The sequence below is a fragment of the Momordica charantia genome (assembly GCF_013281855.1).
Source record: "Momordica charantia cultivar OHB3-1 chromosome 4 unlocalized genomic scaffold, Mcharantia_2.0 BLBB01000004.1, whole genome shotgun sequence".
NCBI lineage: Eukaryota > Viridiplantae > Streptophyta > Magnoliopsida > Cucurbitales > Cucurbitaceae > Momordica > Momordica charantia.
The window spans coordinates 6,426,804-6,445,733 of NW_028275162.1; the positions used below are offsets into that span (position 1 = coordinate 6,426,804).

Below are 18,930 nucleotides of genomic sequence, written 5' to 3' on the forward strand. Positions count from 1 at the left end.
TGGGAGTGTGGGGGAGAAGGTGTATTAGTGGGGGTGGTACTATTAGGAGGGGCTTTAGGGAGCTGAGGATTCTAAAGTATTTTATTAATTATGAGGGGAGGTGTGCTTCTGCAAGCTGGGGTCTCAACTATGACCCAATAAAAGTTGTGTCATGTAATGTTATAAGGGAAGGGTTAAGAGGAGACCAGTCAAGGAGTTTTTAGTTCAAGAGCACCTTAATATTGGGAGTGGTACTATTGGGAGTGGGGAGAAGGTGTATTAGTGGGGGTGGTACTATTAGGAGGGGCTTTAGGGAGCTGAGGATTCTAAAGTATTCTATTAATTATGAGGGGAGGTGTGCTTCTGCAAGCTGGGGTCTCAACTTATGACCCAATAAAAGTTGTGTCATGTAATCTTCTAAGGGAAGGGTTAAGAGGAGACTAGTCAAGGAGTTTTTAGTTCAAGAGCACCTTAATATTAGCGATCCTCTCTAATTGGGGTTTGAAATGGTGATGAGATAAAGAGGGTCCAGGAAAAGTATCCATTGCACATGGTGGTTCTCTGATTGAACCTGACATCAGAAGTTATGAAGAAAATGTGAAATTTTCTACTTTGGTCATTTCTTCTTTTTCATTTTGTGAATTGGCTTTTTACTATACTTCATTTCAATGAAGTGGATGCTTGTAATAACTTTTTTATTTTTATATTAATTTTCAGGATGATGTGATAGTTATTTTCCCAGATTTTGTCATCTATGAAGGTCAATGCTGTACAACAGCAAAGTTAATATTTTCTCGTAGCTGCATTAAACTTCAAGGTTCAGTTGTGAATGGTGGATGGCAAAGAACATTTGACTGTCAATGGGCTATCTCTGACATTGTTGGCATTGAATCAGAGTGGTGTAGAAGGGTATAATGTGTTTTTTCCCTTCCTTTTTTTCTCTGTTTCTGTGTAGATCTATTTGTAACTCTTTGTCGCATGTAGGTTGAAACTGCAATTGTGAATCTTCTTCTTAAAGGAAAGAATGCCACAAGGGCTGGAAATGCAAATGAAATTTCAGGTTATGTATGTTGGAATTCGATTTTTTGATGTGTAATTAGAATATTGAATGTGTTTAATATTAAAATTTATTTGGAGTACTCATCATTTTTTTTAACAAGATACAACTTCTAATTGATTAATGAAAAGGAACAAAATGTTCAAAAGATACAAACTCCCAAAGGGAGCGAAAAGAGAAAAAAGATGAGGCAAAATTGCTAACACATAAAATTACATAAAGACCAAAACAGACACTTTCAAATAGAGCCTCCCAAAAGCAATGAACCTCAAAAAGAAGCTTCAGGAACCTTTAACAACAATAACATTGACGAAGACATCCTTATCATTTGGAAATAACTCTTTAAACTTCTGGGAATATTTGGCCCGAATATTTTTAATACCTTCAGCAAGCTCTCTTTCCCGCTAAGCTTGAATCTCCATCTTTCTTATAGGGTGTGGTTCAAAAAAAGAGCCATTCCTTTGCGAATATTGACAAGCTCGGACTTAAGAAAGGATAAATAAGCATCCAATTGAGAGAGAGATAAGTTTGAGATGAACTTGAGGGAAGAAACGATGTCATCTTAAGAAACTTGCAAGGGAAGATCATGAGGCCAATGAGTCCTCAGGGGAAGATCATGAGGCCAATGAGGAGGACTCAGTACTCATCATTTACGAAGATCATGAGGCCAATGAGGAGGACTCAGTACTCATCATTTACAAATGTGTATTGAGTTTTTGGTCTTGTTTCTTAAACATCACTATAGGTTATCCATAAAAATATGTAATTGGCCTATTTAGCTTTGCTCGAATGCTATATACCTTTTTTGCAGTGTTTTCGAGGCACACCCGGGCGCTCGCCTCAGGCGAGAGCCCAAGCGAGCGTCTTCAATTGAGCGCTCGCCTTTGGGCGCCTTGGCGCGCCTGTCGCCTGAGGCAAGGCGATCTGTCCTTTTTTTTTAAAGGGTTTTCTTTTTTAGAAAACCTTCCCCTGCGCGCGACAAACCCTCTCTGCCTCCCCTCCCTCACGACATTCACCATTCACCTTCAGGCTTCATCAATCTCCGTCGGCCGTCGCCCGCTTCCCCGTCTCCGACCATCGCCGTCGCCACTGTCGTCAACCGGCGTTGCCGTCTGCTACCGTCGCAGCCGCCGCCTCCTCCTTCGTTGCCGCCGCCGCTCACTCCGATAGTCCAAATTTCGTAGGTTTTTTATTTTATTTTTATATATTTTTTTAATTCTTATATCTCATTTACTCCTTTTCGTTTCCTCTTTTATTTCACACAAAAGTTTTCTAAATCTTTGGCTTTGTTCACACTTCATAGTGACTCTTTCCTTTACATTTTTTTTTATCTTCCAAATTTGAATTATATTAGGATGGAAGAAGGTGGAAACAAACGCAAGAATCCCGGTTGGCAATACATCATATTGGATGATCCGAAAGATACAAACACGTGCAAATGCATGTTTTGTGGAAAAATTACCAAAGGTGGAGTCTGCCAATTGTCGAGCAACAAACCATTTGGTTGGGGGAAATCGAAATGTAAGGGCATGTTTGAAATGCCCAACTAATGTGAGAGAAGAATTGAAGGAGTATCAAACAAGAACAAAATTAAGAACGGAAGAGAGTAATGCCCTCCCAACGTATGAAGATTTAACTTTGATTGAAGAAGATGATAAAGATGAGATGGAAGTAGTTGGTGGTAGTGGTAGTGGATCAACATCAACCCCAATGAACAAGCGAACAAGAATAAACACAGGTGATAATTTGAGTAGTATAGGAGGGAGAGGGAGAGGGAGAGGGAGAGGGAGAGGAAGTGGAAGTGGAAGTGGAGGAGGAAGTGGTAACTCTTGTAGTAGATCAGTGTTAAAACCACCGCGACCAAAGGGGCCAATAGATAAATTTGTTTATCAACATCCTGGAAAAGTTGTTGATGATAGAAATCGATTGAAGAGGTTGAAGCAATCAACTATTACTGAAAAATATGATAAAGAAGGGAGAGATGCTACAGTGCAATTCATCACGCGTTGGATATATCAAGCAGGTATTCCTCTAAATACTATTCGCTTGAGAAGTTTTGAAGTGATGCTAGAAGCTGTGGGGCAATTTGCCCTGGTTTGATACCTCCTTCTTATCATGAAGCTCGTGTAACGTACTTGAAAAAAGAAGTACAGTACACAAAAAATATGATGGGCGATCATGAGGTAGAATGGAAGAGAAATGGTTGTTCGCTGATGTCAGATGGGTGGACTGATAGGAGGGATAGGACACTAATCAACTTTTTAGTTCATTCATCTGTTGGAACGTTGTTTATGGAATCCATCGATGCATCTTCATGCATCAAAACTGGAGAAAAGATTTTTCAACTCTTAGATGGGATGGTGGAGAAGATTGGAAAGTTAGCCATGAGAGTCCTTAGTCTAACGTGCAACGTTTCTGGCTTTGAGCGCAATTGGAGTGTTTTTGAACACGTAAGTGAGAATAATTTGGTTTTTCCATTGTTAATTGAAGATTGAAAAATCCACTTTTGTTTTGACTCTACATTCGTTAATAATTCTGTAGATTCATTCCAAGAAGAGGAACAGGTTAGAGCAAAAGCGTCTTAATGACTTGGTTTATATAAAATATAACCAAGCACTTAAAAGAGCGCTACACTCTACAAGACCAACTTGATCCAATTACTTTGGATCATATTGACGAAAGTAATGAATGGTTGATAGGAACACTCGAGAAGAAGATGGTCAAGAAGAAAATGAGTTGGTCTTTGATGATGACGGCCTCACATGGGGAGATGTAGCCGAGGCCAGTGGTGTTAGAGAGCCCATAAGGCAAACTAGAACATATGCAAGATCTAAAGGAAAGTCGCCTGCTACTCCCGCTCCCACAACTTCAAGAGTTCGAAAATCAGTGCAAGTGGTGGTTAGTGATGATGATGACGCCGAAGAAGAAGAATTGGAAAAGGAAGATTGTGAGGACGTCCAAGATGAAGAGAATTTAGATTTAGATGAAGATGATGATCTTTGATTACTTATATTTAATTTTTATTCTATTTCAAACACTAGAATTTCTTAATGTTGCTTGTCTTTATTTGGAACTAAACTTATAGGATTTGGTTGTTTTATGCATCTGGTTGACATTTACTATTTTGTTATTGATTTTTTTAAGGTAATTTATGCACTATATATATACTTTTTACTTATTTATTAAGGTGTGCCTCGCTTCAATCGGGCGTCGCCTTTGTATCGCCTCTTGCCTCAAGGCGATCAAAGGACTCGTCACCTTGTGGTGCGCCTTGCGCCTCGAAAATACTGCTTTCTTTTTTGGCAAAAAAACTGCGAAGCTTTTCACTAGGGAACTAAATAGTAGTATATAAAAGAATATACAAGGACTAAAAGGGAGGATTACTAAAAGGACTACTAGTTTGGTAAGTCGACAAAATAGAGGATAATTATAGAAATGCTCAGATAAAAGTAGAAAGACACCAGATAGGTAATATCCTCCCAAGATGGTCTTCCCTGGTGAAATTAAAATACAAATGCGATATAACTTGTTTCTTTTTTGATATTATATTTAAAATACAAATTTCTTATCTTGGAATCTTAGAGGGGTGATTATATGCTTGCATCTGGATGTATTCCAATCGGTCTAGTAGATAGATTTTGAAATAATATTTAGGAACGTATTCCTGTATTATACTGAATTAAAAATTAATATTTTTCACGGTTAGAGGAACCAACAGGACATGTCGGGGCTTGATTATTTTTGTGTTGCGTGCTCCCAGTCTATTAATATAATCATTGATGTTTTCCATGCTATATTAAACATTGTAAGTGTTCTTTTTTGACTGGACTTATGGCATAGTGATTTGGTTATCTGGAGCTGTTTTCCACACCTTTTTGCGGTGGTGCAGTTCCCCTCAAGCTCAGTTTGGGAAAATTGGGACTTTTCATCCTCCTCTTGGGACATTAAGTCTAGAAGAGGTCTTAAAGATTATGAGTTTGATGAACTTGTAGCTTTACTATCTCATTTGAGATCAATGTCCATTACTGTGGGGAAGATAAATTGCTTTGGAATCTTGAGGCCTCACAGAGTTTTTTAGTAAACTCCTTATATTATGATCTTGCAAAAGTGACCACCTTCAAAAGGCTTTATTTTCGGGTCTGGAAATCTTCTTGCCCAAAAAGGTTAATATTCTTTTTTGGATTCTCCTTAATGGGCATTTGAATACAGCAGAAACATTGCAAAGAAAGCTAGCCACTTTCCATTTACAGTCTTTGGTGCCTCTGTTATTCTAGTAGTGAGACGGAAGAACACATCTTCTTCCATTACTCTTTTGCATCAAGTTGCTTGTCGTCTCTACTCCAGCTGTTTAATGTCTTGGGTCTTCTCTGCTGACACCAAAAGCAACATTCAGCAACTATTCTTTTGTTCTTTCTCCCTCCCCAAGGTCCAATCTCTTTGGATTAATGCAATCAAAGTCATTATTTCGGAGTTATGGTTTGAAAGTAACCCATATATTTTCCATGACAAGAAGAAAGACCGTTCCGAATGTTTCGAACTTGCTAAATTTAAAGCTTCCCAATGGTGTTCCTTCTCGGATTTGTTCTCACACTATTCTTCCTCCATCATTTTCGACAATTGGGAAGCTTTTCTTCCTCTTTAGGCTCTGTATTTTACATTCTACTTTTTATCTCTTTTTCACTCTTTTTGGGGTTTGTATCTTTGAACATTGTATGATTTTTTCATTAATCAATGAAAATCTCGTTTCTTGTTAAAAAAGAACTTAAAAATGGTAATATCCAACTAAGGAGCACAGACATGGATACGACACGACGACATGTCAATTTAAAAAAAAAGTATGATATGACACGTTGGAGGCATGTTAATCTATATATATATATATATATATGTAAAAAGCTGTATATGTGCCCCTTCTACCCATAAGACCTTTCAATTAAAAAACAACTTTTTAGTTTTTATCCTCCCCTATGTGCTCCTCCTTCCCATGATAAAAATTGGGCCAGTCGACAACCCATTTCCCGTCTCCCAATTAAAAAGACAACTTTTTAGCCTCCCAATGTGCTCTATCCTATTCCTACCTCTAGTTTTAATTTTTCTCTCTCATAATAAAGGAAACCTCATTTTCATCTTGCCCTCCTCTCCTCCACTTAATGATCCTACTCTAGTTTTTATCTCTTTCATCACAACCCGCTACCTCCTCCTCATTCTCCTCGTGTCCTCTCCTCCTCCTTTCTCAACGCTTGTGCCTCTGCTTCCTTCTTCTTTATCTTCTTCTTAGTTGACCTATGTTATGTAACTTCGGGGGGCGTGAGTTTTGGGTTGATTTTTTGTGGGAGAAGAAAGAAAACCTGTAGGCCGTAGTGATGGTTGTTGGTCGATGGAGAAGAAATAAGAAATCGAGATAAAGAAAAAAAAAAGAGAACTTGGGAGTGGGAGGAGAAAGATTCAAAATAAAAAAAAGGTAAAATCCTAGTGTTTTTGGTGGGCTGGGCCTCATTTCATGAATGGCTATGAGGCTACAATTTAAAAATCTATTTAATTATGTGCTACTGGGCTAATTTTTATTTTTATTTTTATTTTTAGTTTCTTGTAACGTGTCTCAAATGTGTCGTCAGCATGTCAGATTTAGAAAAAAATTTAAGGACACGTGCTGGACGAGTGTCGGAGCGTGTCTGTGTTACCTAGATTTTCAGTTTTCAAACTGGATGAGGCAAGGGGAATTCTAGTGTACAAGAAATGCAACTGTGATCATGTTTGACAATGATTGTTCTTGATTTGTTTTATTGGAGGTACCAAAGATTAGAAATTCTTGGAAGATTTGAAACTTCAGGCATGTTCCTCATTCAGTTACAACACAGCGTAGGAAAATTGTTGAAACATGTTTGTTGGATTGAAATATTGAGTTATCTCTTTTGCCTCTTTATGAGCCAACAAGTTGAAAATATTAGTTGTTGATATTTTTATTTTATTTGGCTGTATTATTTATTTATTTATTTATTTTTCTTTCTCTTCCTAATAAGAAACATGTATATAACACCAGGAAGAAAGAAGGAACAAACTAAGGGCTGGGCAGAGAGGACCCCACCAAAAAAAACTAAACTAAACGAAGGCTTTCTAGTTGTTCATAAATATGGAAAGATTGTAGTTTCAAAAGAATTTCTTGTAGGCACCACCAAGAAGCTGTGTGGTGTGTACATCTACAAAAAATATTGAAAGTAGAGACACTGTCTTCAAAAATATGTTCTCTTAGGTTGCACGTATGATGTAACTAACCATGTATATTTTAGTTAGTCAGGTAGTTAGATCTTCTAGTTATTGTTGATTAGTTAGTTGGTTAGATTTGTTTAGTTATTTTGGTTAATAATCAATAACTAAACAATCCATAGCCTCCCTCCTAGTTATTGTTGATTAGTTAGTTGGTTAGATTTGTTTAGTTATTTTGGTTAATAATCAACAACTAAACAATCCATAGCCTCCCTCCTATAAAATGAGGTTGCTTTATTCTTTTGAAGGAATTAGTTGAAGTTAGTAAATTTTCTTTCTTTGGTTCACAGTTCACACAACCATTGATCACTGAATCTATCTTCTTCCAAAACCTTTCTGCTTAAGCACTTCTTCAAGAAAACCCCAATCCACACGATCAAATGATTTTTCAATGTCTAACTCGAGAAGCCACCCTTTCTCTCACGACTTTTATAATTTGCCACAGCTTCATTTGCAATTAAGACCAGGTTCAGAATTTGCCTACCTTCGATGGAGGCACTTTGAGATTCAAAAATAGTAGAAGGTAGGACTTTTTTAATGAGATTCGCTAAGACTTTGCTATTACTTTATATGGAGAAAGTAAAGGCTTATAGACATGAAGTCTTTTACTTTCGCCGAAACCCCTTTTTTAGGAATTAAACAAATTAAGTTTTCCTTGAGACACTTATTGATGTGGCTGTTTCTGTAAAACTCATCAAATAACCATGAAAGTCACCCTTTAGTTGCTGCCAATATTTCAGAATAAATTCAGAGGTGAACCCATCTAGGCGAGGAGCTTTATTCTTGCCAAGACTTTTCAAAGGCGACCATATTTCTTCGTCATCAAAAGGCCCTTCTAACCACAAGCAATCTTGGTTGGAAATAGAGCGCCAATCAATGTTTCTTGGCGAAAATCTCGTGGATTGTTCTTTTGTATACAACTTATCAAAGAAATTGATAATTTCAGCTTCTACCTCTCCTTGCGTGACTACGGAGTCCTTTTCATCCATTAATTCATAAAATCGTGGACTTCTGTTTCCTAGCTGCCAAATATTTGTGGAAGAAAGCAGTATTTCCATCCCCTTCTTTCAACCAATGGAGTTTGCTTTTTTGGATTAGATTCCTTCCTTCTACTATATATAGGCTTAAAAGATCAGTCTTTAAAGAACACCTCATCTCCCTTTCTACTGCTGAAATGCCAATAGACTCCTCCAAATTATCAATAGTGAGAATGTCTTCAAGAATCTTCCTTTCGCTCGCCTTCTTCTTTTTCTCCTATTGCGCATGCCACTGTTTGAGGAGTGCCTTTAGGTTCCTAAGCTTGGAAGCTAAGGTGAAGCCGGCCCAACCATATGATACATTGGTTGCTAGGTGAGTTTGAATAAAATTGATACACCTTTTGTCACGCAACCAAGAATTGAAGAATCAAAAGGGACTAGGTCCCCACGAGAACTCCCCTGCCTCTAATAAGACTGAAAAGTGATCAGAAGTAATTCTGCTCTAGAGGCTCTTGAGTTGACAAAAAAGTGTATTCCACATCATTGACACCAAAAAACGGTGTAAAAGAGAACAATTGAACGGAACTCAAGGTTGTTCGAAGGCAAGCAAAGGTCGTATGTTGAAAGTTTCTACTCAGCTATGTACAAAGCTTCACATTGGTGTTCTCTTGTTGATTCTTTTTTGCACTATTTTGCCTCTCTTATTAATGCTAACTGAGGAGAGTTTATTAATTCCTTGAAATTCTGTTTTGGTATTTTCCTTTTTTCATTCTTTTTTCACTCTTTCGAGAGTTTGTATCCTTGAACACTTGTATTATCCTTTCATTATTTCAATTAGAAGTTTTTTTGTTCAGAAAAATGGAGAACACGCCCATTTTGGTCCAAGTAAATCTGTCCTTTCACAAGGGAATCTCCAACAAATCCAACTCTTCAGTGATGTTGTTGAAGTTTCTCAGGTCTCTAGTAATTCTTCCTCCTTCCTCCTGAGGATCTCTCTTATTATATGATGTTATAATCGCCACCAAGACACCAAGCATAGTTACAATAGTAGGATAAGTCACGAACTTCAGACCATAGATATTTTCTTTCACGATAATCTGTTGGTCCATGGATAGTTCTATTTCTAGATGTTTTTTGCACGTGTGTTCTTTGTGTGTTCTCTATGTCAGGGTATGTGTTATCTGATGTTTTGACTTTAAAAATGGCCTATATGTTTTGAGGTGACATTGTTTCTCTGACTTTCTTAACATATGTGCAGGCATAGAGCCAGTGAAGTTTTCTATTTGCGACCCTCTTTGGTCTGAAAGGGAAAAAGCAATCAGATCATTGAATCTCAAATACAATGACTTGTGGAATGCAAACTATGAGTGAGTTTTTCTTCTTCTTTTGAGTCTAGCTTGTAATCTTTTTGGACATCGTTTTTCTTATTTCTTGAATGTAATATCAAAAAACTGCTTAAACAATTGGATTCACCTAATTTAATGGCTTAATACAATGGGATATCGGAATAGAAAATTCTGAATATTAGATTTCGGCATTGACTTTCCAACTTATTATTATTATTATTATTATTATTATTATTATTATTATTATTATTATTTCTATATCATTTCTAAATCATATTGAGAGCTTGGTTTCTCATAAAAAAATATCATATTGAGTTGATGAAAGTTAGGAGAGTGTGAATACATTGAATACTACTTATCTAACAACTTAGAATTCTAGCATTGGTGGTAGTTCAATGTATAGAATGGTTTGATTTATTAATATTACATATACATATATATAATAATTTGGCTTTTCTCACAACGGAGATTTTGTGTCAGAATTGAATTAGTTAATCTGAGAGGGAGCTTCTTGTTTCAAAGTTTAGATCATTATAAAAAGTAATTATTTTTTTATTTTACATTATGACAGTGACAAGATCGACTGGGAAGAAATTGTTTCTCGGAGACAGAGTGACGTATTTTCCCCAAAGCATTGTTTTTTTGAGTGAGTAGAATCACTCGCTTCTACATTTTTTCTTCCCTTTTTTCCAAGATTCTTCCATCGGCTTTAATCATGTTTTATTTTCACATTATTACATCATACACAGTCGTGGTTTCTATCATTCATTTTTTCTTTTGTCAGTCATTTTGTAGCGTTTTATGATGTAAATGTGCTAAAATAGGTCCTACCTAACCCACATGCATAATAACCTATCTATTGAGATATTACCTATTTCACAACTTGATATATATTGCACCAAGTTCCACAATATCTTTATTTATTATTTTTTTTCTTCTTTTAAGTTTTTATTGTTATTTTTTTTTATTTTATTTAACAAGAAACGAACTTTTCATTGATAGATGAAAATGAACATAAAATGTTCAAAGATACAAACTTCCAAGGGAGTGAAAAAACATAAAATAAAAAGATACAATCCAGAATAGCAAAAATAAAAAGACAGAGTATCATCCTGTGTATGTCTAACTAGGGAAAATGAAAGCCCCCCAATTAACATATATCATGTTTGGAGAATAATTAGCAAAAATATTGGATAGAGCACACCATTGAGATGCTTTAAACTTAGACAAGCTGAAGCACTCCACCGAAGGTCTTCTTTTTTCCTCAAAAATCCTTTGGTTTCTCTCAAACCAAATCTCCGAGATGATAGCTTTGACACCATTTACCTGAAGAAGGCTCGCTTTAGGAGGTAAAAAAGGACCGAACATCAGCTGGGTAACAATCTTTGAAACATCTGCATCCATTACCCAAGAGATATTGAACATATGGAGCAAGGAGAGCCAACAATCTGCTGCATATGGACAAGAAAAGAAGGTGTGCACCTGAAACTCATAATTTGCCATGCACAGCACACAAATGGATGGTTGCAAATGCATATGTGGTAATTGTTTTTGAAGAACTTCTACTGTGTTGACTTTTCCATTAATAAGAATTCAAGAAAGGATATAAACCCTGTGTTGACTTTTCCATTAATAAGAATTCAAGAAAGGATATTAACCCTTTTTGGGCAACCCGTCCGCCATAGCCTATAGCATTGATCATTGGTCATCAAGAAAGAAGCGTTTCTAGGCTTGCATAAAGAAGCAACCGAAAAAGACCCCGAAGGTTCCAAACTCTACGTCAACTAATCTTCCTCCTCTTGCAAGATAATTGAATTTAAACTTGATAAGAGTATTAAATAATCATCAAATTCTTCATCTTTAAGATTTCTTCTTGTTTCAATTCTCCAAGAAGAAGAGCATGAATCCCAAGCCTCACGGACGGAGATAAAAGGGGCAAAGAAATTCGAAATAAAACAGGAAACCGTTCTTTTAGTATTGAGTCCCCTAACCATCGATGGTGCCAAAAAATAATACGCTCACCATTTCTAACTTTGAAGATACAATGTTTCTCCACTAGGCGCCACTGTTTTTGAATTGTAAACCAAGGGCTACGATTGCTTCCAGTCTTGTTCCCAAAAGCGAACCAACCAAAATTGTCGGTTCCATATATACTGGCCACTACTTGTCTCCATAAGGCAGAGGGCTCCACATTGAATCTCCAACCCCATTTAGCCAACAAAGCATTATTCCTTGAAGTAAGGTTGCCAATACCCAATCCACCATCTTCTTGATTTAAAGATGCAATATTCCACCTTACAAGATGATTCACAGGACCTTTTTCAATATCCCCCCAGAAGAAATTCCTCATGCATTTCTCCAATTTCTTACATATCATTTTCGGCATTTGGAACAATGAAAAGTAATACAAAGGGATACTTCCAAGGACTGATGTACAAAGAGAGTCTACCGCCCCTTGAAAGTTGATACCTTTTCCATCTTGCAAGCTTCTTCATGACTTTCTCCATTATAGGGTTCCAAAAAGCTACAGATTTTGGATTACCACCAAGAGGCATTCCAAGATATAAAATAGGCAAGGATTCAGCTTTACAATTTAATTTTGCAGCCATCAAAGCAACTTTTTGGGAGTCTATATTGACCCCGCTCAAGGAGGATTTGTCCCAATTCACCTTTAAACCCGAAAGCCACTCGAAGACTTTAATCGTATCGAAGAGGGTTTCTAACATTCCATCATTTTTCTTACAAAACAACAAAGTGTCATCCGCGAACTGTAGGTGAGAAACATGAAAACCCGCCCTGCCCATTGTGAAACCTTCAAAGATGCCCTTGTCATGAATGTTCTCCAGTAAACCGCTTAGCACATCACTGACTATTAGGAAAAGAAAAGGTGAAAGAGGGTCACCTTGTCTAAGTCCACGAGTAGCATGGATTCTTCCTCTCGGCCTCCCATTAATAAATACTGAAAATTTATTTCCTCGGGTGCAACCATTTATCCATTTGATCCACTTACCTCCAAATCCCTTCATGTGTACTACAACATCAAGAAAATCCCAATCCACCCTATCAAAAGCTTTCTCAATATCTAGTTTGAGGATCCAACCACACTTCTTCTGGGTTCTATAAAAATCTACTAATTCATTTGCAATTAGCACCAGATCTAGAATTTGCCTTCCTTCAATGAAAGCACTTTTTGATTTAAGGAGATAGTTTTGGGCATTACATGCTTTAATCTCACTGTAAGAGCTTTTGCTAGGATTTTGTATGTAGTAGTGTGACTAATGGGTCTGAAGTCCTTGACTTTCTCCACATTTTCCTTTTTGGGAATGAGACAAATAAAATTTTCTTTAATGCAAGCATTTATACGCCCACTTCTATAGAATTCCTCAAAGAATCTCATAAAATCTCCTTTCAATTGTTGCCAAAAACGTATGAAGAATTCGACCGTGTAGCCATCCGACCCTGGAACCTTATTTCTCCCAAGATTCTTTACAGCTCTCAAAATCTCTGCTTCTTCGAAAGGTCTCTCTAACCACCTACTGTTTTGGATAGGAATTGGTCTCCAGTTAATACCCTTCAAGGAAAATCGTTGACTCCCCTCACTACTGTATAAATTCTAAAAAAAACTCATGATTTCAGTTTCAATTTCCCTTTGATTTACTAGCGAGGCATTCCGCTCATCTTTAATTTCACAAATCTGTGCTTTTCTTTTACGGGCAGCCAAGTATCTATGAAAGAACTTACTGTTTTCATCACCTTCTTTAAGCCAATGGAGTTTACATTTTTGCAGCAACACTCGTTCTTCCGACAAATACAAACTCAGCAAGTCATGCTTCAATGAGCACCTCTTGTCAACTTCTATTGGAGAGAGTCCAAGTAACTCATCTTTGGCATCGATGATGTTGATCTCAGACACAATCTTCTCTTCTTTTTCCTTATGAATCTTGTCATTTTGAGTATTCCACTCTTTAAGCACAGGTTTCAGATTCCTTAGCTTTGTTGATATCACAAAACCGGCCCATCCATAAGAACGATCCTCCGAAAGTTTGGATTCAATTAGGCGAACGCACTCTTTATTCTCTAGCCAAGAGTTGAAAAAACGAAACAGGGAAGGGCGCCAAGTGCAGTCCCCTGCATCAAGGATAATAGGAAAGTGGTCTGATGTTACTCTTTCCACTTTACTTACTCGTGAGTTGTTAAACAAGTTATCCCATTCTTTGGATATGAAAAATCTGTCCAAAAGTGAATGTATAGAGTCGTTTCCCATTCTTGACCATGTGAATTTGCCATTAGATAAGGGAACCTCCAAAAGGTCAAGCTCTTCAATGATACAATTAAATTTTCTCATGCTCCTGGTAATACGTCCCCCTGAAGATCTGTCCGAAGGCCATCTTGTAACGTTAAAATCACCACCCAAGCACCAAAATTTTTCACTGAAGCCTGAGATGTCCCTGGACCGTAATCGCTTTCTATCTCTGTAATCTGTTGGGCCATAAACATTTGTTATCACCACATTATTCAAATTGGAAAGAGAGACTGTTATACTGATTGAGCAAGTGCCTTCTAGAACTTCAGATACTGTGATTCTGCTTTCATCCCATAAAGATAAAATACCTCCTGATTTACCTTCCGAGTTCAAACATGCCCAACCTACATCCTTGGAGCTCCAAAGTGATTTGATGATTATCCGATCAATTTGTTGATGTTTGGTTTCCTGCAATAATACCACATCTGGATTGGATTTCATAATAGTCTTCTTGACTTTTAGTCTCTTCTTATAATCATTTATTCCGCGGGCGTTCCAGGAAAGTATTGTCATGCTTTTGATCTAACAGGGGACAAGGAGATCCCTACAGCCGCAAAATAAGGGGGAATCTGCACACCAGAAGAAGATTTTGTATTATCTCCCTTGAAATCTGCTGGAACAGAGTGATCCATCATTATTTCAGGGTTATTAACGGCATTACCCTCTGTGATACCGAAAAGATTATTGAATTCTTTTCCAAAAGAATAATTAGAAAAGTCAAAAGTACTCGTATCTTGGACATCCGGTCCATTAGTAGAATCTGGACTACTAATGCTTCCATTAAAACCATCCTCGTCATCAGATAATATACCATCTGCATTTTGATTTCTTAGCTGTACGTTTGTAGAATTAATGCAGCCCAATGTAAGAGATGAGTTAGCCTTCAATGATTCTTTCCTTGTGGCTGTGAGATCATTATTTTTCTAAATGAAATAAGACTTTTCAGTATTGAGAGGGCAAAACTCCTTAATTCTAGGAGAAATATATTTTTTTGACGAATCAATTTCCTCTAATTGATTACATTCTCTTTCATCAATAAAAGCATATTCCAAGTTTAGCCTTAAAGGAGCAATCCCAATACTGTTTAGAGAATCCATGCCCTTGTTTAACCTTGCAGAAGATTTTCTTCTCGAAAAATGAAAGGGTAAAGCTGGAATAAATTTCCTTGGCGGCAAAGTCACTGTATCTGAACTTGGGCAGAGAGAATTTTCCTTAACGGCTGCTAGAGAATCTGATTTTCTTTCCTCCTTATCGTTTGGTAAAATCCCCGTGATCCCCTCCCTATAATCACGCCCGTTAGTTGGCAATTTTCCAATTAAACGCTCATTAATTGGGGAAATCGTGTGAATATAAGAAGGCATTTGCACTTCAATAGCTGTTTCTATTTCTTCAATGAAAACCCCTTCATCTTCTGAATTTATTATTCCAGCTGTCTGATTAATATTTCCCTCAGAAGCAATTCTTCGTATCCCTACATTTAATGAGTCTTTAAAATTCTCAATCACAACTTCCTCAGCCAAATCCTCTTGTGCCACCTCATCTTGCTTTGTTCTCTCTTCAATACTAATAATCTCTTTATTAGAATCGTGAAGATTCTCTTCAGGCGTTTCAAAATCTCTCCTTCCTGATTTGGAATATCAAATGATGCCTCCCTAATAAGGTTAACACCTTCCTTAAATAACGTCAAATTTTCACCTGCACAATTTAATTCCCCTACTTCGGGAACAAAAATAGGCACCACAATTTCTGCTTCTGTTTCCATATTTAAGATTGCTTCTTTCTCTCGAGACCCTTCATCTTCCAATTCAAAACTTAGAGCATCTGTCTGTTCATCTTCAAAAATTCTTCTGAAGCGATCAATGTCCAAAGTGTTTGTTAAAGATTTGTAATCCAAGCTTGCATCTACAGAAGCCATTGGAGGTGAAAGACGATTACCAGAAATCCTAATTTCGAATGATCCATATTTTTCATCAGCAATAGTCACGGTGGTTGGGATAAAACCGCAAAAGTTAGGTTTAACTTCGATAAAAGCATCTGAAGCGTTCAACATATTCAGAGTCTTTGAAGAAATTTCCAGCAACCCACCACAATTTTGTCCAATGGCTTCAAAGGTTGAACGAGTCCAGTAGTACAAAGGTAGGTCTTTAATGGTTAACCAACCTCTATATCCATGAATAAACTCGCTTCTGTTATGAAAATAAGGGCTCCACTTTTCTAATTTTAAATGAAAATTTCCTATCTTCCTCCATTTTCCAGGAAGCTCACAAGGCTTGAGAAACCTATCACCTGTAAATCTCAGGAGACCCTTATCAACCATAATGGGATTTATCACACAATCAAGTGTGTATTTTTCTCTTAAGGTTCTAGTAATCGCCTTCCAATTGTCATGTGCACAGGCCTTAGAGACCACCATTAGGCGATTCCAATCTAATTCTAACGCCTCTGTTTTTTTTAACCCAATGGCCTTGGGTATGGGCTGTCATAATCGTCCTAGGATCTTCTGAAATTCTTCAAATGCTGCCTAGGGGCTTGTCAAGTACAATTACTTCTTTTCCAGCTACCACCTCCGCATAAGTCCTTTCAGTTATTGCAGGCATCTTTTGTAGCATCATTTCCTTTACTTTGGTAGTCTCTGGAATTATCAGCTTCCCCTCTAAATCTACGTTCTTTCCGAGAGTAGAATAAACAGTCTTCACCATCGTTTGAGCTTCTGTTAATCTGGCAGAGAATGTCTTCAACATCCTCCAGAATACTAACCAGCCATCCTTATTAGAACCAGCAGGGACAACAACACTCTTTCGACCACCTGTAGAAGGCCATATCACCCATTACAAGAACCAATTCCCATTATATCTAAATTTCTGCATACGACACTGACCAATATTGTCACGAAGCTGAAAAAATAATGATGCAGAGATTGGTTGCTGAGTAACTTCCATCATGTGCTTTTCAAACCATAAGAATTGTGAAGGATGCAAAGTCATCAACACGTTTCTTTCCACGTCTTCTAGCATAAACATGTCATTTTCAATCCAAATGGAAAAAAAGGACCCATTGATACGACAACTGCTAATTTCCATTATGAATGAAACCGTGTATCGTGCAATGAGACTGAGGACAGACTAGCTAATCTGAAAGCTTCACCAGTGAAGAATCTGAAGGGAGAAAGGAGAGGAAGAGAGAGGAGAGAGGATAGAGCATACTTACCTGTTTTGTTGGAACTTGGAAAGTATTATTATTTTTTTTATAAGAATCACTTTCATCGAGAAGAATGACCATACCAAAAAGAAGCTGCTAATGTGGTGATGGCTCTCTCTTTCTCCCCTTTCCACCATCGATCATCCATCCCCTCTTCCTTCTATCACTCCTTTTGACCATATTTCGATTGACCCTCCCCTTCCTCTGTTTCTTCCCAATGCACGTGAGGAAGCTTTTTGTAAAAGCGAAAACAAGATGTATGGTCGTGGCTTTGTCTCCAATAAGCATGGAAGAGTCATCAAAATCATCTCTATATAGAGGAGGTTATAGTAGTTTGGATAACAGATAACCTCCAAGACCTCCTCCTGTCCCCCAAAACCTAAAAGTTTTTTGGAAGGTCGAAAGCAATGGGGGCTTCATATGGCTTCATATGGCTCCAAAAAATTACAAATAGAAGGGGAAGATTCATTGAGATTACAAAGGTAAATGATGTAGCTAATAAGTAGTTAGCTTTACTTAAGCTAGTTGTATTTTTAAGTTAGGTTGTTATCTCCCATTTCCGTGGCTTCCTCTATGAATAAGGGGCTATTTGTATCTTTTGGGATCATCTAATACAATTCATATTTCCTTCCTAAGTGGTTACACCAGTAAATGCTATCAGAGAAAAGGAATTTGGTGATACCTTCCAACAACAACTTCAAAGGTTGATCTGTGTTGGAATATATGACATTCTAATGCACTGGCGGGCCCCCAGTAAGTGTGAAAAAGCTAGTGTTGGTCCTGGAAGTGGCAAGACTCATCTGGTTGCCAAGTTTAGTCATTGCTTGCTCGGATCTATTGGTACACCCGGTTTGCGTTTTAAGCTGGTTCTGACCCCTAACCATCCCGGTAAGGTCTTGGCTTAGTGCAAGAGCGGAACGGCCTAGTGGCCGAGAATCAAGATTATTGGAATCGAGTTGCGACATTGAGTTCAGAGGACTTTGGCCTAGTGCTGAGGCAAGGTTGAGCTGTGGGACTTTGACTTAGAGTAGGGCAAGCCGGCTAGAGTTGCAAAAGAGTTGAGATGCACGTATAGGCGATATGCATTGTTGAGACAAGCAAAGTTCTGCATGCGGTGAAGTTCGGTCTAGGAAGAAAGAACCCTGCTGAAAGTTCGACGAAGCCACAAAGAGCGCGAAAAGTATGTTGAGGCTAGAGTTTCTCGTAAGTGATGTAGCCATTAATCACCTTTGGGTAGCTTATTAAGATTTAAACTTAAAGCTTAGCCTATAGTTGTAATTCTTTTAAAAGAACCTTTTTACTGTGTAGTAGCTTCAAGTTACCATTAGTTTGTTAGTTTGTTAGTTTGGATCTCTCTATAAATAGAGATCCTCTTCATTTAATAAAGGTAATTGAGATATTCTTATATGATCGTGCTTGGATTGTAGTGTCATACGGTTGGAAAAAGTACGACTGTGACACTTGGTGATCAACAATGGGCTTTTTAGCAAGAAGAGCCATATTCAACCGCCAAGATGAAAAATTAGAATGCCTGACGAAGATTCTCTTGATCAAAGTAAGAAAATCTCAATCTGCCTTTATTAATTGAAGAATTATATAGGGACTACAACTAACAAAACTTAACAAACAATAGTAACCTATAGTTACCACACGGTAAAAGGATTTAAAACCTACAACTAAGCTTATATCATTAAAGCTTTGTTTTTAAACTACCCAAAGCCATAAACGGCTACATCAATTTCCCCCACCTAATAAAAAAACTCGTCCTCGAGTTAAGCCGCTAAATCAAACTCATCAGGGGGTGGA

At 37.5% G+C, this 18,930-nt stretch overlaps 1 protein-coding gene across 11 annotated transcripts in view; it reads left to right on the forward strand.

Annotated features, from left to right (window-relative positions):
• The window catches only part of LOC111012217 (Cysteine proteinases superfamily protein), a 71,057-nt gene that overhangs the window by 20,117 nt on the left and 32,010 nt on the right, over nucleotides 1–18,930 (forward strand). For all 11 annotated transcript variants that reach the window (XM_088122576.1, XM_088122572.1, XM_088122571.1 and 8 more), the window contains 4 exons: nucleotides 697–888; nucleotides 964–1,039; nucleotides 9,536–9,644; nucleotides 10,195–10,269. In XM_088122576.1, coding sequence (XP_087978702.1) covers nucleotides 697–888; nucleotides 964–1,039; nucleotides 9,536–9,644; nucleotides 10,195–10,269 — 452 coding nt within the window. The remainder of the gene's footprint in view (nucleotides 1–696; nucleotides 889–963; nucleotides 1,040–9,535; nucleotides 9,645–10,194; nucleotides 10,270–18,930) is intronic.